Source organism: Ptychodera flava (genome assembly GCF_041260155.1).
Source record: "Ptychodera flava strain L36383 chromosome 3 unlocalized genomic scaffold, AS_Pfla_20210202 Scaffold_26__1_contigs__length_13983176_pilon, whole genome shotgun sequence".
NCBI lineage: Eukaryota > Metazoa > Hemichordata > Enteropneusta > Ptychoderidae > Ptychodera > Ptychodera flava.
Window position 1 is genome coordinate 4,940,201 of NW_027248280.1, and position 27,131 is coordinate 4,967,331.

At 37.5% G+C, this 27,131-nt stretch overlaps 1 protein-coding gene across 2 annotated transcripts; it reads right to left on the minus strand.

The window, feature by feature from the left end:
* Positions 1-1,817: 1,817 nt before the first annotated feature.
* Positions 1,818-19,321, minus strand: LOC139125926 (cysteine sulfinic acid decarboxylase-like). Of its 2 annotated transcripts, XM_070692005.1 has the most exons (15): positions 19,130-19,321; positions 17,196-17,338; positions 15,728-15,895; positions 15,050-15,175; positions 14,455-14,545; positions 13,579-13,685; positions 12,828-12,946; positions 10,829-10,908; positions 10,512-10,566; positions 10,009-10,125; positions 9,345-9,491; positions 8,914-9,116; positions 8,316-8,367; positions 7,704-7,793; positions 1,818-5,942 (listed from the first exon to the last, which is right to left on the minus strand). In XM_070692005.1, the coding sequence occupies exons 3-15, from the start codon at positions 15,822-15,824 to the stop codon at positions 5,727-5,729; spliced, it is 1,500 nt and encodes a 499-aa protein (XP_070548106.1). In that variant the 5' UTR covers positions 15,825-15,895; positions 17,196-17,338; positions 19,130-19,321; the 3' UTR covers positions 1,818-5,726. The 2 variants fall into 2 exon arrangements, with proteins under 2 accessions (XP_070548106.1, XP_070548105.1); XM_070692004.1 differs by lacking the exon at positions 17,196-17,338.
* Between the last annotated feature and the right edge of the window lie 7,810 nt (positions 19,322-27,131).

The window sequence follows — 27,131 nt, forward strand, 5'->3', positions numbered from 1 at the left end:
CACTGCTACCGCATGTAGCCCATCTTTGCTACCCAGGTAGTGACTATATGCAGACAGGGAGCCTTCCTCAAGACGTCATGGCTAAGCAGACTATACAATCTCGCCGACCGAGCCACACAGTGCGGATCGGTCTATGATTATAGGCCTACCATTTTTGTCAAAAGTGCAGAGAAAATTACTTAGGTTCATGACTTTAAGACTAGAGTAAATTCTTTGCTTTTTTCCAAAAATCATGACTGCTACATTGAGAAATCATGAGAAACCCTGGTACAGGGATAATTACTGACAGCAGTAGCTGTGGCTTATTATGATTTCTTTCACTCTTTTTGTTTCTTGTTCTACTCAACAAAGCATGTTGAACCACTCACTATTTGGTTTGCCAACACAGTGTCATACGAGTGAAATGCACTATTACAATTACTGTTAACTTTCGAATTCTAATACGGATTAGGAATCACTAGTCAACAATGACAACACTGTCTACACCAAGTACAGGCTAAGTGGACAAGCTAAATAGTGTGTATATGAACATACTTTGGGAGTAGAAAAAGAATCTGTTGTGGACGTTATAAACAAAAACAGTTAAAACAAATAATCTTTCGACTGATATCATCAGTCCATCGACGTTGGTGTTTATTTCTCTTGCCTGTGCCAGTCTCTGCTGTTCCATCTTTCATCCGTGTTAGCTTTAACGGTGATCAAAACTCCGGATAATGACACATTTTCAGCAATCGTACACATAAACGTAATATTCAAAACACGTATACCGGTAATTAGGTTTCAAAGAAGGATGTTAGGTTATACAAGAACTACGTTAGACGCAATAGATAACTGAAGACATTGAGATGGGGGAAATGACGGCCTTGGCTGCGAATGAAGAGAAAGTTAACATGGGGCCCGGGGGCACCGACGTCCTTTGTACCTCCTTACTGTTTATTATTAGCCATAAATGTGAAATTTTGCAAAAGTCAAATTGTTTGGACATAATTATGACAGTTATTTGTTCTGGTTAGTTACTGCTACAGAATTAAGTTCAAGTGTGGAATCTAAGTATCAACAGCCTTAGTATATGTGTGAAAGTGAATTAAGTATAGGATAAAGCCCGAGTACGAGGGTTTTATCCGACTTGAAAACTATCGCCCCTAACTGATATATTTTCGTTTTCAATGTGTTTACGTCAACCGTCCCCTTTGTCAATGTAACATGTTTAGGATATGAATTAAAACTTTTATTTGTGAAATAGCCTTCCAATGTAATGGAACATCCTATAAATGCCCTAGGGCATATTAGTTTAAATGCCCTAGGGCACATTAGTTTATGTTTGTACCACAGCAGATTTTGTGTTGCAGCTGGTTTCCGCTGTGTTACCAAATTTGAATATTAAAACGTACCAGATGTTTACAGAATATGACATGTTCACTTTTGATTGGACAGTACTTTACTGTCATTCGTTTCTGGAATTTGGTGACCAAGGCTTTACAAGCAGATAAAACACCCTGAATTGAGCACTCTAATTGGTCAATCAACAGTAGATAGTTTTTAAGAATAAGAGATGGGACGCAATTAGATCAACAATATCTATAACAGGAAACAGTGAACTTATGTAATACAGAAGGGGAAGAAATTTAGCCACAAACTATTGTAATATAATGAACCATGGCTAATCTAAACCAAATAACTTAAACTGGATTGTTGGCATTGATTACACGTGTACTTATTGTCCATCAAATAGAAAATAAATTTGGGCCATTGACTTAAAAACATTTGCTTGTTACACTCGCCACACTTGTACTTAGTATTTGGAATGTACACCTATCTACAATACAATGAAAAAAAGTTTGGACACTGTAGGTCAACAGTGCATCCTTTAATGTATGAGACTGAATAAGCTTACCCCTCAAGTATATATACAGGCGAAAAATATATTTAATTTTGAACTACGAAGTACAGGGAAGGACATACAATATGGTGAAAAGCAAACTAAATATAAAAACTGAATATGATATTGAAATGTTGTTTTACAGTTATGAGTATCTGGTGTGTGCCAAGAGACAAATATTAAAATTGGACAGCATCATCCTAACCACAGTTTCTCTGACTGGTTGTTTCCTTCTGATTTTCTGACACAGTGATAGATACAACATAGCTTGCACTTTGTTCACAGAAGAACCGAGTTTTACATGTAAGATAACTTTCTCGTAAACTGTAAATTCTTGCTTCTGGCAGCTCAAACGTCGCAATAACTACATTTTTTTGATATGATACGGAGTGCCTTGCACACATATGCAATATGCAGTGACAGTCGATGTAATTCATAGTAAGAGTCTACTACATTCAAGCATAGTGATGTTGACAGTGCACAATTTCAAGTAGCCACGAGGAAATTATGATGGTCTTTTAGTGGAAATATATGTAACAACAGTGAAACAAACAACATTAGTTATCGTGACCATGCTAAAGTGCAATCTCTGATGATCTGATGATCACGCCAAATTGCCATGTCGGATTTTGCCGTGATTCTGAAGTGCGCGTACTTCAGTAAATCGATCAGCACATAAGCTGTAAGCACACACTGTTTTTAGCGATCGAAGTCAACAATGATGTCAAAATCAACGCGCAACTGACGAAATTACCCAAAATAAACAACAGAAAACTAAGTTATCGCTGCGTCGAAAGGACAGTACATCAACATAAAACGACGCTAGTTATGACACGGATGAAGAAGGATAGAGCGTTCCCTCGCTCTTACCCAGCTATTAGTACAGGCGCCGGTGGGATTGCCTTGCTAAAGCAATGGATTCGCCGGTACGCCGTACCGGGTGAGTACTGAGTACGGCCGGAGGCCATCATTCTTCAGTCTATCGAAGGAGCGTTTCGTGCCAAAAAATACACGACAGCAACAAAAGTACCATCACTGTGAACCTCATATTAACAAAACATCACCAAATACACGCTAAAAACTTTAAAACGTCAAAATTCGCTCTAGACTGAGAAACAAGATGGCGTCAGTTTGATTCTTCAAAGTCCTTGAAGCTTGCAAAACAATGCTAACTTGTTATATGCGCATGCGCGTATTAAGGGGAGAACTTTTTGATTTCTCCGGGGAGTGGGCATGGACGAAGTGGGTATGGGAGCAATTTTTTCCCAGTCAGAGTGACAGCAATTTTTTATTTCTACTGTCAGACCTGCATCAATTTTTTTTCAAATGGAGTAGCAGTGCAATTTTTCAAATTTAAGCCAGTCTTTTACATATCACAGGATGGTTTTATGTAATATTCATTTTAAATTCCAACAAATGAAAAAAATGGAAATTCTAGTATCTTTACAATTTAAAATTATAGAACACTTTTTTGGCAAATCAACTGTGATAAGTACTATACTTGCTCTTCTTTAAAACAGTCAATTTCTTTAAGTTCTCGGGGGAGATGTTATCTTTTGTGGTCATTGTCAACCTGTAATCTCTCTGACATATTTATATTGAGAGAATAATATATTGGTTTAAAACTAGTTTATTGACTCCTGTCTTGTGTTTTAAATTTTCACAATTTACAGAAGTCATGGTACAAACGAAACACATAACCAGGTATTGTAATGAAAGGTAGTAAAACATGACAAAATTCAACAGTAAATGTCATACATGAAGCACAAGCATAGACCACAACCATAGATCTTGGCTGATTGACTGCACACACAAATCAAATTTTATATAGAACATGGAAATTCTAGTATTTTAAATTATAGAACACTTTCTTGGCAAATCAACTGTGATTAGTACTATACTTGCTCTTCTTTAAAACAGTCAATTTCTTTAAGTTCTCGGGGGAGATGTTATCTTTTGTTGTCATTGTCTACCTGTAATCTCTCTAACATATTTATATTGAGAGAATAATATATTGGTTTAAAACTAGTTTATTGACTCCTGTCTTGTGTTTTAAATTTTCACAATTTACAGAAGTCAAATAGTCCCATCTAGATATTGCCTATGCCATTGAGATACTGCAACAGAAATCCTGAAAAATGATTTCTTGGGTCAGAAAAGGGAACTTCAAGGAAAACACCGAGTGCACTGAGGTACTGCAACAGAAATCCTGAAAAATGATTTCTTGGGTCAGAAAAGGGAACTTCAAGGAAAACACCGAGTGCACTGAGGTGTAAAGTAGTGAATGCTTATATCATACGTGCTGAAAAAAAACACATAAGATTTGCTTGTGGTAAAAATATTTGCGGCACCTATGGCAGCATGCCAGCAAAGAATACATTAGGATGAAGTTTCCAAAATTAGGCTCATTTCAAGAGCATTGTGACAATTCCTTTTTACTTCTGTCTATTATTAGATTTTTTCTCTAGCCATTACAGGCTTAATTTGTTTCTTCTATTTCACCTGGTGACAATTTTTTTCTCTCTCAAAATCCTCCATACCCCCAGAAATCAAGTGGTTCTCCCCTAAGTGAGCCCCTGACCTATACGGGCTAGTGGATTGCTTCCTTTGTAGAACTGTATATGCCTGCCAGTACCGGTGATTATCGCCTACGGAGGCCATCATTCTTCAGTCGATCAAAGGCACCCTTCGTACCAAAAAAATACACGACAGCCGCAAAAGTGCATCACTGTCATCTTCATAACTATGAAACATATTGAAATACACAGTGAAACGTTTAAAACGTAAAAAATGTGACCGGACCGAGAAACAAGAAGGCGTCCGTTGCGATTCTTCAACTCAGATTTTGTCCTACATTTTTGCGCATGCGCAGAAGATAGCTTTAGCAAAAGTGAGTAAAAATCAAGTAAATATAAAATAAAAATGAATAAAAATATAGTTTAAAAATAATACCAGGCATGTATCACCAAATTTAGAATATTTCTGACGGCATTTCAACTATACAAACACCCATGCCAAACATCACAATAATAAAATCAGTGGTTTTGAGGAAAAAATTGAAAATAGTGGTTTTCACAAAAAAGCTAAAAAAGTTACTTTAAAATGATTCAATCAAAAAAACAAAAAAGACCGTTCGAGATACACGCCCAAGTGACCATCAGACCAAATTTCAGAAAAAGTTACTGAAGCGTTTTTGAGATACCTGCGTTCACTTCATACGGCCCACTACATTGGGCATTTTGGGCCGCGCCATCACATTAGTACTTTTGGCCCACAGGGCCCAAAGGACTAATATATTACTTCAAGAGGGAACAGTCTGGAAGAGAACCGACTCTGAGGGCGATCTTGATAGCAATGTTGAAGGCGACGGCTCGCCTGCAGAGGTATCGCACACAGACTGAGAAAAATTAAGAGGCGAGTATGGAAGAATCTTTGTCCTTGGCTTGGCGTACATGGTCAGTTTTTCTGCTTATGGCGGTCTGTGGGCCTTGCAGAGCAGTGTAAATTGCAATAAACGGATGGGATTAGCGTCGTTGATGATGGCAGTCTACATATAATATAGTTTATGTTTTTCTGGTTGTTCTTGCCAAACGCAGTGATTCGTCTGCTGGGTGTGAAATGGACGATTGTCTGTTGTATGGCCTGCTACATGACGTACCCGCTAGCAAAACTTTCGCCAAGATTGGTACACATTGATTCCAGCTTCCGGAGTCGTCGGTCTAGCCGCGACCAAAACGGTAAGAAACAAGACCCTTTTATTGGGTCTACTTTATTTACGGAGAAAAATCAATCTGCCATTTCCATTGTAGATATAACATTGATAAATGACAATCCTTGTCCGTAAATCTTAAGAATCATTGACGGTTTCGTAGGCCCTCAACTCATCTACTGTGATGTGTTCTCCAACACGTTCTGTTTCACTGACGATGAATTCAACATCTTGCTTGGTTGTCTTGGGATTACTGAAGACATATCTGAAGAAATTTGGCAAGTTGCCAAGAGGCGTGTATGAAACCATCAGTGTGCCCTGTTTAGCCATCCTCTCCTTTATGATTTGTGCAACCTGCAGATGAGAATATTTTGTTCGAGGTTTAAAGTGAACATGTGTTGTGACATTAGTTCAGTGATATCACAGGGGCTCATAAGTGCCTATTTAAGTCAATATTACAGCGTTTTTATTTCTTTTTCAATGTTACAAATAAAGCTGAAGAGCACAACATTTGTGTAAGTGTCTTTTGTGTAGCTTGTATTGGCATGTATAGTGCGCCCTCAATGGGGAATGTGATCATATGTAAATACGACCTTTAGTTCCGTGACCTCTAGCCAATTCCTCTGGCCATGCCTTCTGGCCACGTGTACAGACGTCGCTGTGTTTACTGTACTATATTAGTACAGTAAGCATAGCGAGGGCAGGGCAGGAAGTAGGCATGGCTAGAGCCGGGCCTAGAGGTCACGGAACTAAAGGTCACGTTTACGAGGACGCACTATACATGCCAATACACGCTACACAAAAGACAGCTACACAAGTGTTGTGCTCTTCAGCTGGATTATTTGTAACATTGAAAAAGAAAGAAAAACGCTGTAATATTGACTTAAATAGGCACTTATGAGGCCCTGTGGTGATATGAGAGAGAGAGAGAGAGAGAGAGAGAGAGAGAGAGAGAGAGAGAGCTATCACTTTACAGAAAACAGCAAATTCAGTTACATGCCATGAGCACCGTTCACTGACCATGTGACTCCTTCACAGGAAAAAACCGAGGGCAAACACGTTGATGTCTTTAGAATTACCCTTTGCATGGTCAACATTAGACTGAGAGATCCGTCGCTCGAGGGCGCTCTCTACGTCCCCCTCCCCAGAGGGGAGCGGAGAGACCGCCATTTAGCGATGGATCTTTCAGTCTTGGTCAACATTCTTTCATGACAGTAAAGGACTGGTCACTTTCTTCGGCCTGCGGGGGCGGTGGATTATTTTTGCCGACGTCAACACGTGGCTGACCCCCATTCCAACTTTAAAAACAGGGTGACACCCCTATTCGAAATTTCGAAAACAGTGTGACCCCCGGAGCAACAAAGATAAATCAAAACTTGGAATATAAATTATATATATATATATATATATATATATATATATATATATATATATATTATATATATATATATATATATATATATATGTACTTAATTAAAGTCACGTGCAGCAAGGGCGCGCTGAAAAAATATATCTTATATATATTATGGTAACGCGCCTAAGGGCACACCGAAAAATGCAACTGAATAATCAAATATGGCTGGCATGTATGTTGTATGATCTTGCGTCGAAATTCAAATACTCAGTGACCGCCCCCCCCCCCTCCATTGGGCATTTCAAAAACAGAGTGACTCCCATGAATCCTCAGCCCCCAAGGCCAAGAAACTGACCAGTCCCTAAGTGTTATCTTGAGTCCTGTTAAGGTATCTTATTTCCAATTGTGGGCCTTAAAAGGGAGTATATTATCAATACATTCCTATTGTAATAACTTCTCATCTACATTGCTTTCGTAAATTTGTGAACCTGTACATTTTAAGTAACAGCCGACCTGATTCACATGTATTGTGGAAACACAAGATGTGATTCGAAAATGGCAAATATTTTTGTTACCCAGCACTTTTTGCTACTTTTTCATCTCTGTTTAGAGTCAACCTACATGTAAATATAGATTACAGTTTCTTGGAAAGCTACCTGAATGGCCTTATTCTTGTTTGCGCATTCTATGAACATATTCTGAAAAATAACACATTCATATGTCCATTCTTTGTAATACGTATCCATTGATTCACCCCATACCTTTCCTAGAAGCAAACTGAAGTCTTCATTGTGCTCCATATTCCTCAGAGATGTCGGGATGTACCAGAAACAGACATTGGTAAACTCCGGCTGTTGGTCAGACGAAAATGCTTGACATATCACTCACTTATTCGACAATTAAAGATGGGAGTAAAAACTTCAAACATGGGCCATTATTGACTCTGATTACAATAATTGCATCAGATTTTGATTTAAATTGCAGAACAATTTACATTCCTATAAAAGTACTGGTCATTGAAACTGCAGCACCAGGCGTTTTTTCGAAGTGTAACAGAATTATTTTTCGGAAATTCAAAACACTGACATCGAATGTACAACGATTCTGAGAAAACATGATATTGATAGGGCAGCCATGATACAAACTTCTCATTGGCGCACAGGGCTTACCCGCGTTACAACTATATATTTTTGTTGATGACATCAGAGTTGACTATCCAGTAAGAAATTTGCAAACAGAATTTCTGAAAATCTGTGAAAGTGTTTGTACTGTATGTTGATTAACAAAGTACCAAGTGCTTGAAGGAAAGAAGTTGATTATTAGACAGGTATGAAAACACCATAATAGGACTGTTATTTCTGAAAATTACTCACTTCTGCGACCAATTTGTAACCCGGTCTTCCCTTTATAAGTTGGACAAAGTATCTGTAAAAGAAATCAGGTGGAATATCTTATTAAGCAGTTTCTTGTGTTAGGTAAGTTGTCATGAATACTTCATTTGTAAGTTTTTAGCATTAGTTGTACTGTAAGGTTTAGTGTTTGAAAGGTACTTATACGATCTATCTGGCTACGATGTCCGAAATAAACATTCAAAAGTCCGATGGGCAGATGAGACAATCAATTAGTTTTATTTTTGATGTTCAGAAAATTGAAAGTGAGAAACACTGTCAGTGAAACAATAGGCATTATTTTCAATAATTATTGATTATTGTATGTAGGTTTTAAGTTTAACCTTTCCATATGTAGGCATACTGCCAACTGTTCCCTTACCGAAGATACAGGAATATTTGTATACATTTTGTAATAATACCACTAAATGCAGGGGAAAAGGGGTGAAGTCGCAGAACCTTATCTAGGGGATATTGGGAATAAATCCCTAATTAGTTAGGATGTTCGACAAGGGGGTCAAATAAATGACATAAAGTGCAATGATGGCTCGACACTTGAAAATAATCAACTGCATGTAATTACCTGGAATTTTCAAACTTTATGTTGGTTTCTTCCTCCCTTCCAGAAATACCTTTGGCTTTTAACATCAGCCAGAGTTTGAAGGCATCCATCTTGCGACCACACTGGAATGTTTTGTCCCCAGTGTCGTAGGAAACATCGTAGAACTTGTCCTGCATGAAGAGATACTTTGCTTCGGAACAGTTGGCCGCGTACATCAATCTAACCTGTGTGAAAATGACGCTCGGTGAAATTTGCTGACTGCCTCTGTCGTTTCTTGACGCAAATCAGACTCGCTGAATTTTTATTGGCACTTGCACACATTAAAGTGAATTGAAAACAGAATGGTAACTTTGGATTCACGTTTCGCCCCAGCTTCAAAACTATTTACATACAAGGGTATAAAACTATTTACATACAAGGGTATGTTCAGTTATACTTCGTCCAGAACTTACGTTATCTCTCATCAGAAAGGCTGTGCATTGAGTTGGTCCACCCATCATCTTGTGTTGGGACCATGCTAATGAGTTTGACCTTTCAACTCCCTTAAAGAGACGTTCTTTCCACTTTCTTGACAGTAACGCACCACCTCCCCAGGCAGCCTACAGAAAGTACAGGAAAATTACCTTATTTAGGTAAATTTCATGGAAAAGGGTTCCATAATAGTAATTCAAGAGGCACCACAAGACGATTCAATGACCACGAGTCAAAGACGAGTAGTGACACGGTCATACGTCATGAGTGTTTCCTAAGCTAGATAAAGGAGAATATTAGGATATGATTGCAAATTTTGTGCGAGTTGCCCTAATAGTTCAGTTTAAGATTAAGTTGGTAAGAATATTTACTTTCGAGAAAAGTAACATTGTAAAGTGTTTTTATTTCTATTTAATATTTACTCTGAGAATTATATAATGGGCTTTTGTGTAACATAATAAAGGTAAATTCTGTTACAAAGGGAATATTTTTCAGACAAATTTGTTTGAGACAGTATATGATCCCATTTGAATAGAGCGTCTAAATGTAAATTTGACTATAAAAAGGCCTCTAGATGTGTATAGAATGATCGTAGCCTGAATGTGATTGAAATGGTCTATTTTCTGGGAAAAATGATGTTCTTACATCAACGTGCAGCCATATCCCATGTTTTTCACAAATGTCTGCAATTTCTTCAACAGGATCGAAGGCACCGAGCACCGTGGTACCGCACGTAGCATTCACAAAGAGGGGAACGTTGCCCTGCAAGGGAAATTGGAAGACAGCCTTTCATGAAAGAATTTCGAATAAATCCACTTTGACGCCTTTACCCTAAGATGGCAGTGAGAAAATTCAGACTATTGTGCAAAGTAACAAAAATGCATCAAACAAAATGTTTGAGAAGTAATATCTACTGTCACCTTAATTATCAAGTCCGTTTTTCTATTGTGGCCAGTTGATGATGATGATGATGATGATGATGATGATGATGATGGTGGTGGTGGTGTTGTTTTGATGACATAAAATGCACTGGTGACATTTAACCGACTGTTAAGGAATCACTATTGGTCGAGCGGTGAGAAAATAAAAAATACAAAGTTGCATAACAGTTCTATCAGATCAAAACATATGAAGTTGTTGTCTTATACCTTTTCCTTTGTTGCAATAATCTTTTCCTCCAAGTCTCCAGGAATCATTTTCCCCCTAAGAATGGAAAAAAGTAGACTCCGTTTGACAACTGTGGTATGGATGAGCTTGGGAAACATTTATATTTTGACTCACATTATCTTTTGAATTATCCGACGCATTTTTTGGGGCCAACTGTTTTGCAAAAGCATCTGCTTGCCACGAAGTATAGAAGTAGTATGTAAAAGGCAATTATCAGGCTTCAATGAATTGTAAAGAAATGTAAAAAAATGTAAAGAAATGCTACGATGCGAATTGCCACTTGTCAACTAAAACGTACCTTTCATCACATTTGACCAGGATAACACTGTTGGTACCCATGCCAAGGAGAGCTGCTCCTTTTTGGATAGAGTAGTGTGACTTAAAACAAACGGGAAAAAATAAAATAGTCAATATGAGACTTTTAGCCAAACTGTCTACTGACATTTTACACATTCGTTTCCCTGTATCCAACGATAATGACAGTCATTAACATTTCAGTGCCATGTTAACTGTTTTAGGCTTAACAGGAACAATGTTACTATATGTGTTTGTACTGTGTCTGTGTGTCGTCTGCTCCACGCACACTGTGTTGCTCAGTCGCGCACAGAATTGTAACATCTAAGTCGGTTACCGTGACCAACTCTTTTGGTTGGAAACGGTGGCCGACATGGTTTTGTGTGAGGCCTAGCAGCTAGGCGATGTTGCCGTGAGTGTGTTGGGGGTTCGAATCCCAGTTTGGGTTATAGTAAAAAATATGTTTCATTAAGATACTTTGATTCTAATAATTTTGCCGTTTCTCCAGTCCCTCAATTTAGCCATATAACATAGACCCTCGAGGGGATATGATATAACCAAGAACACTCTGTACAATATATTGATCTCCTGTCAAGTTCCTCGACTTCCCCATCCTACTTAACTAACATTTACATAATCACACCGGATTTTAAAAACTTACAGTGGTTTTGGCGGCCGTGAGACCAAATTATTAAATGATAATATATTATATCAGTGCAACTCTGCCAGAGACATAATGTTATGATTGGATGAGAATCGGTTTTAATTTATGCAAGCCATGGTTTAATAAACCATAAAGCACTGCTATCGTTGACCCCAGAATATGAATATAAAAGTGAAGGCGTAAGCAAACAAAGGAGAGTGCAGGATCTAGATATCAGAGAAATATTTTGGTAAAATTATAATAAAATACATACCAGTAAGTATACATTCATTTCATTTTTGGATTAATTAATTAAAGAATTTTGCACGACCTAAAAATTGTGTTGTGCTCCCCTTTGATGTCGTCTGCAATAGTGCTGTTCACGGTCACAGGTGTGTTACTAAATATAGCTGCACGCACGCGACATCGGACACGCAGCTTGAAATGCGGACAAATTTATTAATTTCATTCACATGATTCAGGTCGCACCCATATATAAATATTTTATTGAATTGACCTTTCAGAGAGTTGAACACGCGTGTTGTACGGTTGACAGTTACGTTTGTTCTACCATATAATTTCAAAATAAAAATTCGTTTGACGATATGATACGAAATTCACAGTTGTACAAGTCTACGTATATTTTGAGTGTCGGATGTTTCTGGAGAAGGTTAGAATGCTTGTTCTGGGGCCCATTTCATTTAACCACTGTTATGAGCAAACAACTTTCCCCATAAATATTTGAATACGGCCCACTTTTTATCAATATTAATGTTTACAAAATTAATAACATGAAGATGATATAATATAATAGCAATAACCCCCGCTGAGGACGGGTATACCACTCGATATAGCACAATTCACTCCATATATGCACTCGCCTGCGGGTCGTGCATATATGTCGTGAATTGTGCTATATCTCGTGGTATACCCGTCCTCAGCGGGGGTTATTGCTTATACATCTTTCAAATATCTGTTTAATGGTAGAATGCACCCCGGGACAGATACACAGACTGTCAATTTTTTACTATTATAATTCTATACTGATGTAACACTTATGAGGGCACATTTTACAGTTCTTCGAGTAAGAAAAATTTCATCGTCTTTCTTTATCGCAAATCGAAAATTTTGTTTTCCCTCATAGAGTTAATGGCGGCCATTTCGAATTTTCAATATCGATAACTGTAAGGTAATTTGTTTCTCCAGTAACAAACTTTGCAAAGTAACCCCTGACTCTTATTCTTAATTTGGTAAAAGAATGGTGAATTTTTTCAATAAGGAAAGTTTAAGCAAAAGTTTAAGCCTTTCACTTTCGAGACGCGTATTACTTTAATATAATTCTGTTAATAATGCAGCTTACCTGTTCAGATGTAAACAAAATCAATCTTGGCAATCCAAACAATCCGTCGCTTTTCACTGCCGCACCGTATTTCTTGAACCTTGCAATATTCATTGCATACATGTTCACCACTGAGCCACCTTGATTTGAGATATATGCGTTGATTTTCATACATTTGCACATATAACAAGTCTACTTATGTACAGAATGTTTTCATGATGAAAATATCAGTGCATTATCATGGCGCCTACATGGTTTCATATTAACCTCATCCTTCGATAATTAAACCAGGCGTTTTTTTTCATTATTCCGGTAAATAATGGGATTTTTGAACTCCTTGAAGCAAAGTAGTATACTTATACACACATTATCGACTATTAATGATGTACTCCTGTAGCATATTTACAACTTATGACATTATATTGGCTGCAAGAATAAGCATTCTGAGTTTGTCATTACTGAAAAATGACAGAGCTTATTCGTAATACAACACTGTTGGATCATGCAGGGCTGTCAGGTTGAGAAAAAGAACTTTAAGACGCTTATTCCTAGAACTTAAATCTACCGTTATATTGTCATAGCATAAATCACCTATAAGCAACGGGTACATCATTCACTACCTCTAATGCAATTATGAAGGGAACTGGTCAAAAATCTTGTTGTATACCCGTTGCTGAGATGCATGGTTTATTGCTTCAGTTGATAACCACGCGTGCAAGGGAAACAAACAGACTTACCATGAACATGGCTGGACAAATATATTGAGACGTACCTGGACAAAAAATCCCGTCTCCTGTTTTGTAACCAACATATTGTAATAGTGTCTTGAAGACTGCCTGTTCCATGACTGTAAACACGGGAGCACATTCAAAAGTATATCTGGATGTAGAAAAGGTGGGGTAGGTGTCAAAAGTTTAGACAGTACAGGGACAGTGCAATATCCCGTTCAAACAGTTCAAGATGTTACAGGAAATACAACCTGCTAGGATATCGACCGACCACCTGGTTCTAACATAACAAAGTCAAAATAGCATGTCCACAAGATCCTTTAAGGTAGAATGCGCTCAGGTGACACATCTGCAAACTCTCATTTTAAGCTCTTGGAGTAAGTTCACTTTTCACGGACTTAGTTTTGCGAAAATCGAACATTCAATTTCCTCCACAGAGTTTACACAGGGATGGCGGCCATTTTGAATTTTAATTATCGGTAAACGTTGGGTAATTTGTGTTTTGAGTGCCGAACTTTACACGGTGACCTCTTGATGTTTATTCTTGATTTGTTCAGGGAATGGTTGACAATTTTCATTGTGGAAAGTTTGGGCAAATGTTTACGTCTTTTAAATTGGAGGCGCGTATGTCGAAATCGGCTGTTTTGAATATAATAACATAGAAGTGCAAAATTCACAACGTGACGGGTGGCTGCGCTCATTAATTCAATTCTTCAATGTACATTAAGTTTATTCGCAATTGTTGTTATTCGTTTTATTAGGTCATCTTTAGAGCCGGTATAGTATTTCATTTCACCATATTAGAATTTTGTAGACTTTCAATCCAAGGAAAATAGCCTTAAAATGCGTTTTGACATTTTTCATTGTTATTTTGTGCGATGTAAGAAAACAGGACAAGTTTTATGGCCTGAGATACTCACGCTGGCGGATTGATACAGTCTGTAAGCCACTGACCAACAAGGCCATAGGAATCTTGACCAGAATACAGCATATTATGATATCTTGGATTTGCTGTGAAACGGGCCAGTTTGACAATGATAAAATTAATTATTTTGGTTAGGGTGTTTACAGAAGGAAAAGAAAACTAGTGAATAAATAGATAAATAGTTTAGTTTAGTTATCGTTGTCACGGAACGAACTAGGAAACTAATTTAGTTTGGTTTTGGTGTTCTTGGAAGGATACTAGCGAAGGAATAACTAGATAAGTGCATGCAATCGGTGTCGTATTGATGTGCGGTATGCTTTGGGGTTTTGTCAATGGTAAAATGATATGTGATGCAGTGTCTCGGAATACCTATGCGAATGACTTTTAATTTTGAGACATATTCAGAATGAGGTTTGGCTACAAGGGGAAAAATAAATTATTTATTCTTTGACATACGTACATTGAAAATGTGAATTAACTCCTTCATCAGTTTGAAAATTCTTTATCTGACTTTTGTTTGACAAGGTCTATTTTGAATAGATCACTTCTGTCATTTACATTATATTTAAGTTCAAGTTGAGAGTCATCACCTGGTAAGACGCTGTACTTGAAAATTTCTTTGAGTATTTCCAGCAAGTTTTCCGAGTCGGTACTTTCTTCACTTATACTGAATTCAAATATTTCGTTCAGTTCACCAGGGTCACGATATTCCACAACTGTAAAGACAATGACAAATGATTCGTGTAAACATTAGAAGAACGACCAGGGGAATCATTTGATTCATCGTTTGCATACATACATGCATGCATATGTCAATTTATTCCTAATCTGTGCTGTCATTCATATTGAGTACATTCCACTGTTTAAAGGGAAACCGTCGTCGGAACTCGAGCTTCTTGTTGACAAACAATGTATTTCGCACACGATATCTAGATGCACCTCATCATCATAGCTGCAACATTTAAATTATACAATGTAGATTATGACAGACATGTTTTAACTTTCATCAATCACCATCATACCTTGGATACAGTGTTTACATTGGTCATATGGGTCCCATGCGACCTTTGCAACGCAGTTCCGACGAATGTGTCCCTTTAAATGTAGCCAAAATTTAGTGGAATCCAAAAGTGTTCTCCAACAGCTGTTTTGTCGTACTTCAGATATTACAATCTGTTCGAAAAATCTTTAACTCTTCTTTTGGCCTTGATATATCTCGATCAATTTGGTTTATTTAATCGACAAAAGTGACTGTTTTCAATTCTTACCTTTTCTTCTTCGATCACGTGCTTTCACAACGCCCTCTTTGAAAATGATGTCCATCGCATCTCGGAGGAATTTCTGATCCTCAGTCAGATTTTCCATGTCACCGTCGCTTACTTCAAAACCATCCACTAGTTCATAACTAGCAGCATTACCGTCTGATGTGGAGTTGCCTGTCATTGTGAGAAAACCAAGGAGTATAGCTTATTTTGTAAAAAAGATCAGTAAGTTTTAAAGTGTCTAAAAGTGGAACTATGATAACACCAAATTTTGTTAATTTAACCAGGTCATACACATTACGGGTCAGTTGCAAATAAACTACATCATTATCAAGACTCGACTATAGCCATGTACTTGACACTGTCACTTCACCAGTAACACAACACTTTACATTGAGAGTACGTAAGCCCAAGGCGCCAGCTTCCTAAAGAGTAATGTACAACTGGCAATTACTTTTATGAAGCTTCATTATTAGCAAGCATTACGATTGCTTTTAACATTTTTATTGGTCCTGATATTGATCACAATTTCTTTGTTTACTTTTGCATGTTGAAATGCTCTGTATTCGGCTCATTAGGTCTGCGTATCAATCAGGTTTATCAGTCTGTTAGGAACACTAGCTCCTTGTTTGCTTAATTGTTACGTATGACTATTTCCATAGACATTAGAGAACCGATCAAGAGTTGCATTTGTGTTCATGTTTGTCAATAAAGAACGGTGTTTGTTTAGTTCTTTTTGTTTGTTTATCTGTCTTTCTGTCTATTTGTTTGTTTACAAGTATAGTCAATAAATGATGATCAAAAAGGTTTCTATTACAATCCAACATATGAAATAAAGCATACCCCTCCGAGTCCTTTGCCATGCTGGTGAGTAAGCACTCATACGTGTTCATCACTCTCTGCTACTCTCTCTCTCTCTGCCCATCCTTTCTAGTGAGTGCTTAGTCCTCATGGCAATGGAGGGCTATGCTTTATTCAATATATACGATCGTATAAGAAACTTTTTAAAGTTGGCCAACTAGGCATTATTTGTGTTGATTTTTCCTGTTATGATCAACAATTTATTATGAATATCGATACATTATTAATATGAATGTTACAGAATAAGAATACCCTTTTTACAAACAATGTCGTCTATTTTGTGTAAATACCGTCTGGAAACCCCATTGTTGTGATAATTATGATTATTGATTAATTACGATTATGATTAATAAAATCCTTTTTTACACATTGTAATCTGCTAACGTAAACAACTCGTGGTAACCCTTATTTCGTTCATAATCTATGCAAAAATATACAAGTGACACCATGTTCAGTTTAATATGGCAAGAGTTAAAACACACTTTTTATACACACTGTGTAACATTCATATTTATAATTTATTAATGTCAATTCTTGATCATAACAGAAAATCAACACAAATAATGCCTGATTGGCCGGTGGCGGTGTGTGATGGATGACAGTTAACTCGCACCTTTTCAACCCGCCAAGAGCCATCTCGCCCCATTCCAACTCGCCGGATACCAATGCGTCCGTTGTTCGAGCTGTACAATATCTTGTGTTATAGATTCCACGTACCTTGTGTTGTAATGTTGACAGGCGCCTGTCAAAAAATAACTATTGACACGCGAGATGTTTTCCGCCAAAATTCACCACGTTTATGCGAAATTAACTGCTCTTTATCCACTTAAATGAAGAACACAAATATAAGGGACTGGTCAGTTTCTTCGGCCTGGGGGGGGGGGTGGATTATTTTTGCCTACGTCAAAAAGTGGCTGACCTCCCTATTCCAAATTTTGAAAACAGGGTGACCCCCCCCCGCATGCGACAACTGTAAAACAAAAGGTGGACACAAATTTTATCTCTCTCTCTCTCTCTCTCTCTCTCTCTCTCTCTCTCTCTATCTATATATATATATATATATATATATATACATTTTGTGTATATATATACATATATATATTACATACATTTATAGTTTAACAGTCATTCTGTGTTTTAAGGAAATTGTTGACATGTCATTTGTAAGATAGGAATTTCAAAGTGTCAATCTTAAAGATGTCCTGAAATGTTGTAAAGAAATGGATGTCAATCATTAATATCAAAACGGAAAAAGCAGTAAATCAAAAATTTTGATGGGTGTTAAGACTTGCCAGCCATCCAATTAAATCTCCTGAAGAGCCATAGAGAGGCATTTTAGCCAATCTGATGTGTGCAGTGTCTGAAGATGACCTTTTCTTGTAACATTGAAACCATAAAAGCACAGCTAATAATGACAAAAACTGTCTTTTTAACTGTTATTTTGGTCATAAAAAAGCATTCTACAGAAAACGTGAGACACAAAGGAAAACAGCTGCATCAATGAGAACGAAAGATATCTCGTCATTTTTCTATCTCTAAAATAAGTCACTGTATCAAATATATATTGTGAAATATTTGTGCATGTTGCTTTCTCATACTGAATTATCATAGAGAGAACAGAAAAGTATCAGGAATTTGTCTTGCTTAGTATATGATATGCAGATTTCATGACGGTACACTTTCACTTAGCAAACATCAAGATATTTCTGGCATATATCTCTGATTTATTAAAGTGAGGCGCCCGAAGGGCGCGGAGAAAAATATAAAACATCCTGATATCTCTGATATATATGTCTTGTATATTAAAGTCATGCAAAGGAAGGGCGTGCTGAAAAATGTCTGATATATTAAAGTAATGCGAAAAATGCTGAAAAATATTGAACATACAGATATCTCTGATATATGTATGCCTGATACTATGTTAAAGTTGGGCGTGCTGAGAAATATGTCTGGTAATTAAAGTTACGCGCCCGAAGGGCGCGCGGAAAAATGCAACTGAATGATGAAATTTGAGGCTGACGCGATGCATTTTCGGGAATGATGAGCCTGTGTCAAAATTCAAAAACACACTGAGCCGCCCTATTGGGCATTTCAAAAACATGGTGACCCCCCCCCCCCCATCACCAAAGTCAAAAACAGGGTGACCTCCCCATGAATCCACCGCCCCCCCCCCAGGCCGAAGAAACTGACCAGTCCCTAAGTAATATATTCGACATTGTTACCCAGTAGCGAAAGTCGTCATGCGCGGTTGAGTATCACCTGAGCAATAGCATTGTACATATTCTGTGTTTTACACGTATACTTTGGCCGATATGTTGTCGATTTCATGTATCTTGAGTCTTGAATATCGCGTCTGACATAATGCACATAGAACCTTTGGTCGGACGTTATTTGGAGTCGATGATTTGTCAGGACGAGGTAGTCATAAAAATCGCAAATTGGTTTGGGGCGAGTCTGTATCAGGCGAGTTGGAATGGGGCGGTGTTGGTATCGGGAGAGTTGGTTCAGGGCGGGTTTGAAAAGGTCGAGTTAACCTTGTGTAATTACCTTTGTTCGCTTCCATGGCAGCGTGTGGTAGATTTTCCTACAGACGTCACTTTAAACAGACACGGTTGGTAGAGGCGTCAGTTCAGTGTATGATTCACAGGTCCTCGGGTACAACCAGAGAGTTGAAGGACGGCTAGTGTCAAGTCAGCTTTCACTCATGACGAAACGTCCACTCAGCTGACACGGCAGAATATGGTTCCCCTGGGGTCAAAGTTTAGTATATCTTACCACAGTACAAAAATAGCTCAGCTGCGAGCCTATGAGGGTACCGGAAATAATACCCGACGTGTGGAGTCGCGTTCCCTTATTTTACTTTGCCTGATGTAGAAAATCGATCAGAAGTGAAGCTGGCTTCGTCATGGTGCAAGTTCAAATACACCAGGTGGTTCGCCATGCACATAACACGAAGAAGGCGATGTGCAATCAATGGAAAACTGACAGCATTGATGTTTTTGAATTTCGTGGTTGTTGTTTGTGACATTCTCTCCCGCCCCCCCATGAGTATTATTCATTTTTATAAAAACAGACAGGTTGGTCTGTGTCGTGTCTTCTCCCTGTCGGCACGCTTCGTATACTCACTGAAAATGTTTTCTTTTTGTCTGTGCGCTGTAGTATATACTGTATGTGCGCATTGTATGACGCGTTCCTGCTTCCCATTACACATGTCAATCATGACGAGTTGTGAACGGTACAGCCATTGTCAAGTGTGATCACCTTTCGTTACGTCATCAGGGTATCCATGACAAATTTCTGTGCAGGAGATTCAGTGTGTTGGCCAACTTGGCATGCTCACCTTGGGTTGTAATAAAAAACGCTGTTTTTCAGCACAATTTGGCGAATTAAGCAGGACTTGACCCTACCACGTTTGAGCCGGCCTAGATTGGAATGATATGCATTTTACAATAAGGTAGAATGCGCCTCGGGGACACATATTTGGACTCTCTAACTTTTACTGTACAATTGTTTTCTGATCTACCACTTGTGGGGGTTCATTTTAAATCTCTTGGTCTGAGAACATTTTCACCTTCTTAGTTTTTCGAAAATCGAAAATTTTATTTTTCTCCATTAAAGGGCCATATATTCAATGACCTTTGCAGGGTATCTTGGAAGGGAAATGTAATTTATGAAAACATGCATTTAGCCATTCATTACAACGATAACAACACTGTTTAGGTTTTGTTGTTCATTGTTCCTGCTTTGGGTTGGGGTTGGAGGAATGGGAGACGGTTCAGTTGAAAAACGGTGAAGCAGGATGGGTTGAAAAAAACTAATAAGTATACTCAAGAAGGTTACACAAAACTTTCAGTGTCTGAAAAGTGTTCAAAGTCTCATAATATTTGCGTTATTTTAACTCGTTCACCCAAATTACCGTAAAGGAGTCTGATAATGGGTTTTATCCAAACTATGGCGGTGAAAATGTAAAAAAAATATTCAAGTTTCCGCATTGGATGAGGAGACCTCCTCCCCACCTTCCCCATTTATTCACAGCTTCACAGAATTACAATCGTCAAACACACTTCACAGAATCACTGAGAAATGCAGTGATCACGAATACTGAATTACTTTAAACTCAGTCTGTCTCTGTATTCTCTTGCTTCAACATGCTTGCCTTTGTTCCATCTCAACCGCCAGAAGACACCGCTAAGAGAGCTTGAAAAGGAACATATTTAATGATAACTAACACGAAAATATGAAATGTAAAAGTGTATGCTTGATGTACCGCTTTACTAGGGTTGTGACTTTGCTAGTGCAGGTCAGATATAATTGATTGTTCTAAATATCACTAAATGACACTGTTTTCACGAGATTGTGTTCAAACTTTTCTGCATCAGGAGGGGGCACCCGTTCCTGGCCTCTCCCAGTCTGGTCACTGCGTCAAACACATGTGAGATATTTCCATGTTTAATCGACCCCGGTATTCTGCAAAAGGTACTGAAACGATGAAAGGCTTGGTGGTATCTGATTTGCAATACATGTCAGTTCTAATTACCCCTTTAACGGATACCTAAGAAAGAGAACGGTTTAAAAGCAAGGCGGGCTTCTCAAAATTTCAAATGAGTTAGAATCCATTACATTTTGCTATCAGTGTGAGAAAAAAATACTATTTCCTTGCATTTTCTAAAATCTTTGAGTCAAGTCCAATGATAATTCTACTTCTTGCAGATTGATATTGAAAATATAGCTATCCGTTAATTTTGATTGATTATGCTCACAGACCGTCAGCGAGAATTCTCATATGCAGTTCGATAGCGACGAAATACAAATTCGCAAAGATCTACGGGAGAAAACGCATCAAAGATGTCAACCCCTTTTCTCTAAAATCTTGCGATATGAGGTTCAAAATTCTCTTGACATTAAAATTTTGTCAACTTTCGTTGAACAAACTACTTGCTGACGTAGACAAGTTCTGAAACCAGGAAACTCCGATGCGTGGTTTTTGGATGTATATTTATCCTATCCTTGCAGACATGACTGCTAGGCGCAGCCGGTGCAAAAATCTGATGACGCGATGTTCACAATTAGGCCCAAAAAACACCAAATGTTTATGGTCGATGACATTCAAAAAAGTGATGAGGCGACGCGGTTTTTTTCTTTTTCTTTTTTTATTTCTAACAAAGGCTGGTTTGATGCAACAGTCAGTGTCTTTTAACACTGACAGCATAATGCTTCCGTTTTCTTTTTAGGACTTTTGGACATGCAAACCATATCAAGGATATATCAAGGATAGCTGTATTGATGAGTATGCATCCCCCCTCCTCCAAAAAAGACATGACACGCAGGTTCTGAAATGACGCGCGCGGTGACGAGAAACATTTGTTTTGGGCCTTAGAGATCTATTCTTGCTAACATGACTGCTAGGCACAGCGTGTGCAAAAAATGATGACGCAATGTCCAAAATTACAGATCTATTGCCTTTGTGGGTGGGAAAAAATAAAATTTACATTGTGCAGTCATCAAGGCGATATGCAAATAGCGCCAGGAATAAGATATCTTTATCTGTACTGATTAACATTGAAGCGTTTTGCCGTCTCACTTTTTCACACCGATTTTCTGTTATCCAGTGTGCCAAGTACATTTTGTGAGGAGCAGAATAGGACCAGGTACGTACATGAGATAACAATATGCAAATCATTTCTTGGTATGTTGAGTTTTACTTCTCGTGCGCGAAGAACAAGCTAAACTTGGCTGCGGTAAGAAGTTTGATGAAATACACTCAAGTATCTAAAATGGTGGAAGACAAAGCGCAGAAAAACTTGCGAATTACGTTTGCCTCCACGAGCTACGCCCTGCAAAGAGCGGTTTAGTTAACGCCTATCAACTACGAATATGTCTGTCGCTAGCGTAGTGTGAGTTAACATGAGTGTTAGTTTTCGGTTTAGATGTGCGATGCCGATTATTTTCTGCTTTTTTCCTCAGAAACATGCGAAATCGTGTAATATTTACGTAAAATATCTTTAAGTGACGAATATTCTTAAACCAAACACCTCCCTTGAATTAAATCATCCGATTTTTAAAGCCCCGCAAGCTGTAACTCTTGAAACTTGACCTCAAAAGATCTTCCTATTCTCTCCTGGTTTTCTCTGACTTATACACTCTGAAGGGATACGGGCTTTTACTGCATTAGGAAACCATTCCTTTGTGAAGCATCTCTAGTTCCTTATGAAGCGTAAAGAAATTTTTGTCGAGGGTCAAATAAAAAGCGAAGTGAGACTGTAACATTTCGTCCATGTCGAGAATTCAGCGAGTACTTCTAGTACTGGTGCAAACTCTACAAAATTTTCAGATATCAAAGATATTTGCTAACTTGAAACGAGATTTAACGAGGTTGTCTCAATTCATGTAGAAAGTAATACGTCCAAAAAAGAAAGGCTGAAAAATATTACACATAATTAGCTACGAGTGGAAGCGGCGTTTGCCGTTAGTTCCGAATGTCTGTGTCGATACCTTTCCTGAAACCTTAAAAGTGAATATTACATTCAGCTTGTATAATTTACCAGAAGCGCAAGTCAAATTTTCTGTCTGGTTACAAAACACGCTTATTCAATCTAAACTATCCTCTTTATCAGTCAGGAAAGCATTTTACGACAATCTAAATACACTTTTATCGAAAGTAAACTTTCGCTGTGTCAAGGAGAGATGGAACTTTTGGCCACCAGCTATAGTTAATATCATGAATGTTAGCACAATTTTATCAGTCGGCGTGTTGTGTTTCGAATGAGTTTAATTAGTGTACACGCCTGCATTTTTTCTCAGAACCGTCACAATGACACTTTACGTAATCACCTGTCTAAAAAGACGGAAAACATCAAGAAAATAGAAAAAGCCATTTCAGGTAATTATTACTACGTGTATAGAACTGTAGTTTGCCGATCCGAACGTCAGATGAAATTTAAACACGGTTTGAACTAATTTGGAATAATTAGATTTTCATATTTTTCAAATTTCTCAAAAGTGTTAGGTGCCGTATAGCTGAATGTTGCAATATTGCAAATTAATCAGAAAACAAGTGTGTAATGTAAAAAGAAAAGCAGATGAGATTACATTTGTAGATTAAATCGACATCACTTCTCCATCCAATTATCCCAAATAAGTTCCAATCGTGTTTTTAATTACATGCACCTAAACCCCTCTATTACGCGAACCATAAAGTTACCATCATGCGTATACTAAAATCTCTAAAATCGTCGTCTAAAATCTTAAAGTCAGGCAAAGCGTCAAAAATCTCTTAGACACTGTTTATTGAGGTCACTCGATAGCCTTCGGGTTTATTTCGGGATCTTGCATGGAGGTTCACGCACCTGGTGGTCACTGACACAATGATAGCAAGCCCGCAGAATTCAAACAACATGATAAGATTTGCATATAAAGCAGACACTAATCTGTTGGACGCCGGTGTTCAAGCAACATATTTCCATATCTGACCTAATTTTAGTAACAATAAACTGTTTTTCACCAGTTTAATTTCATCTATAGCTTAATGAACCAACGAGATGGTTCCAGCTGACGATTATGTATTGTACCAGTAAAAAATATGAATATTTTAATATCTAAATTGTAAATCAGGAGATGTATTGATGTTCATAATCGGATTAATATTCAGTATATGGTGTACCTCAAAGACAATACCTTTGGGTTCGGTAGTTATGAGTTGGGACTACTGAATGAGATCATTACCAAAATATCATTATTGGACGGCACCAAACAGTTTGTTTCAGTCGGCAGAATAAATAAAGAATGTTTTTTTCTCAAAGGTTTGGCCTACTCTCTGACTTTCTGCCAACTGACTGTGATCCCGTTGTTCGCGGCGACTAGAAATCCTCTCCAAATCTTCTCCGTATTTCGTCAGCAATACATTGTTTCAATTTGTTTCCGTTAAAGGGACAAAATTGCTCTCTTTGACCCTTTTTGGATATTAAGAAAACTTTGAATACTTTCATACAGTCTCTCAGGATACAAAATGGAGACAGTTCATAACTGCAAAAATGTGTAAAAATGACCCCTTTGCTGAATGCATACAGGTTATTTTGTTGGTGGCCTCTAAAATGGATTTTTCTACTCCGACTTGCTTTCGTACGACAAATTGACATTTACATAATGTAAGAAAAAGCTCTATCTTTATTTGTATGACAGACACCACCGATTAATCAGATTGCGTTACATAAGCTTGCTTGAGGTCCAAGCTCTTATAACTGTGTATGTTGGCCATGTTACAACCGATAACGTAGTAACTAACCGATAACGTATCAAACCCGATAACGTAGTAAAAATTTACCGATAACGTAGTAAATCAACCAATAACGTAGTAACGAACCGATAACGTAGTAAATATTTCTAACCGATAACGTAGTAAAAATTTACCGATAACGTAGTAATTTTTCCTAACCGATAACGTATCAACAAATTTACCGATAACGTATCAATGAACCAATAACGGATTAAATCAACTGATAACGTAGAAAACTCAACCAATACCGCATTAACCGATAATATCTGATTAAGCGATTCATGGGCAGCGATAGATCGATCGATTTATAGATAGATAGATATTAGATAGATAGATAGATAGATAGATAGATAGATAGATAGATAGATAGATAGATAGATAGATAGATAGATAGATAGATAGATAGATAGATAGATAGATAGATAGATAGATAGATAGATAGATAGATAGATAAATGGGTCGATCAATGTATCGATAAATAAATCGATCACTCAATGGATAGATCGATCGATCTATCTATCGATGTTTGATAGATGGTCGGTCGATCGATCGATCAATCGATCGATAGATACATCGATAGGCAGATCGATCGATAGAATGAAGAATCTATTAATTCGATAGAAAGATAGATCAATGAATCGATAGATCGATCGATCGATCTATTTGATCAATAGATAGATAGATCTATAGATCGATTTGTTATCACATTGTCTCGTACTCAATTTTCTTTTCTTCTATTTATTTTTTCCGTTTAGCGTAAATTGTTACAAATTTCTGCAGCAAATCAATCATGTTTCGGCTGTTTTCATGGTATTACGAACGACTAAGTTGATCTAAATGTTGTTAAACTACTGGAATAGGTTTGGGAAGTTGTTTCTAGTTTTGCTATAGTAGCTATACAGTTTAGTTCTAGTTGGGTAAAATTCAAAGAGATAGTATAAGTACTGATGAAACAAAGGCAGGGGAATGAGCGGCTGTTGGTTTACACAGAGAACCCTACCGAGAAAGAAAACTATAATGTGTATGTATCGGCTACAATTCAGACAGAAAGTATGGTTGTAATAGCAAGATTAGAAACAACTTTCCAAACCCATTCCAGTAGTGTTAGCAACATTTATATCAAGTCAGTCGTTCGTGCTGCAACAAAAGTTATACAGGCAAGTCGTGAATATACTTTGCTTCGCATATAAATGTGATTATCACAAAACATTTTTAACAAAGTAATCGGACCAGCTACAAAACGGAAGACCTTTTTTCCCTGGGGACTGATTTTGGCTCTAGCAGACCAATACCGCAATCACCGACAGCCAACATCGCAAATTTCGCACACATATTGGATACGTCGACCGATAGAAGTAACTGCGTATTAGTGATTAACCAAAGAATATTAATGATTTATTCGTAAAATTGACGATTTTTCATGTTATTGAAAATCTCCATCGGGTGTATTTGAAAAAGGTAAGCATATCAGTGATTGATATGCCGGAACCTAATATAAATATATGAGTGAACTCTGGGAAGGCCAAGAAAAATAAAAAGTTTGTTTCTCATCCTAGACATATTGCAAAAATGATGCGGTGACGCAGTTTTTTTTTTCTTCTCAGTTTTTTATTCTTCAACCAACAAGAACGCGCACTAAAAAACGTGAAAACGACATAGGAATGCACGCAGAGATAAATGCACAGCAGTGTTGCTTTAGTATTTTTGTATAGCAACAGTTCTTCGGTTTGACTTTTAGTGCAGCAATGCACAGTTTTGTCAGCTTAATATAACAGTTACATATGTGTACAGTTCTGAATGGAATGTTAGTGTCAGTTATTTTGTTTACAGTTCTGTTTTAGATAGCACTGTGTTATGCACTATCGTCGCGTATTATTTCGGTTTTTTTAAACTTTATTTCCTGATGAGCAGGAAAAAATGTTGACGTGGCGGGTTTGAATTTTGACGCGCGCGAGGATGAGAAACAAACTTTTTATTTTTCTTGGCCTAAGCTTTTTTTCTATCAGCACTATACTATGTACGACTACTCAATAATTTTGCGATGTCTTCGTAATCCTACTTCAAATAAGATGTGACTTGACGTGAATCATGACAGAAAGGATAAAAAGGAAAGAAAAACAATATGTTGTCTACAAAATCTGTTGACTTGGCTTGCTTACAGGAGTAACTTGCAAAATTAATGAATTTTGATTATAAGGAATTCAATTGAACAATGAGTCCAGATTAACCTGTAAAATCAGTCCCAGAATGAGAGTTACATTGTAAAGAATTATTGTC

What these genes read in the sequence shown, in the direction of transcription:
- LOC139125926 (XM_070692004.1), bottom strand. An exon ending in CTGGTCAAATGTGATGAAAG is followed by an intron (nt 10,567 to 10,828) that starts GTACGTTTTAGT and finishes TTCCATTCTTAG; the next exon opens with GGGGAAAATGATTCCTGGAG. An exon ending in TCAGTTTGCTTCTAGGAAAG is followed by an intron (nt 5,943 to 7,703) that starts GTATGGGGTGAA and finishes TCTCATCTGCAG; the next exon opens with GTTGCACAAATCATAAAGGA.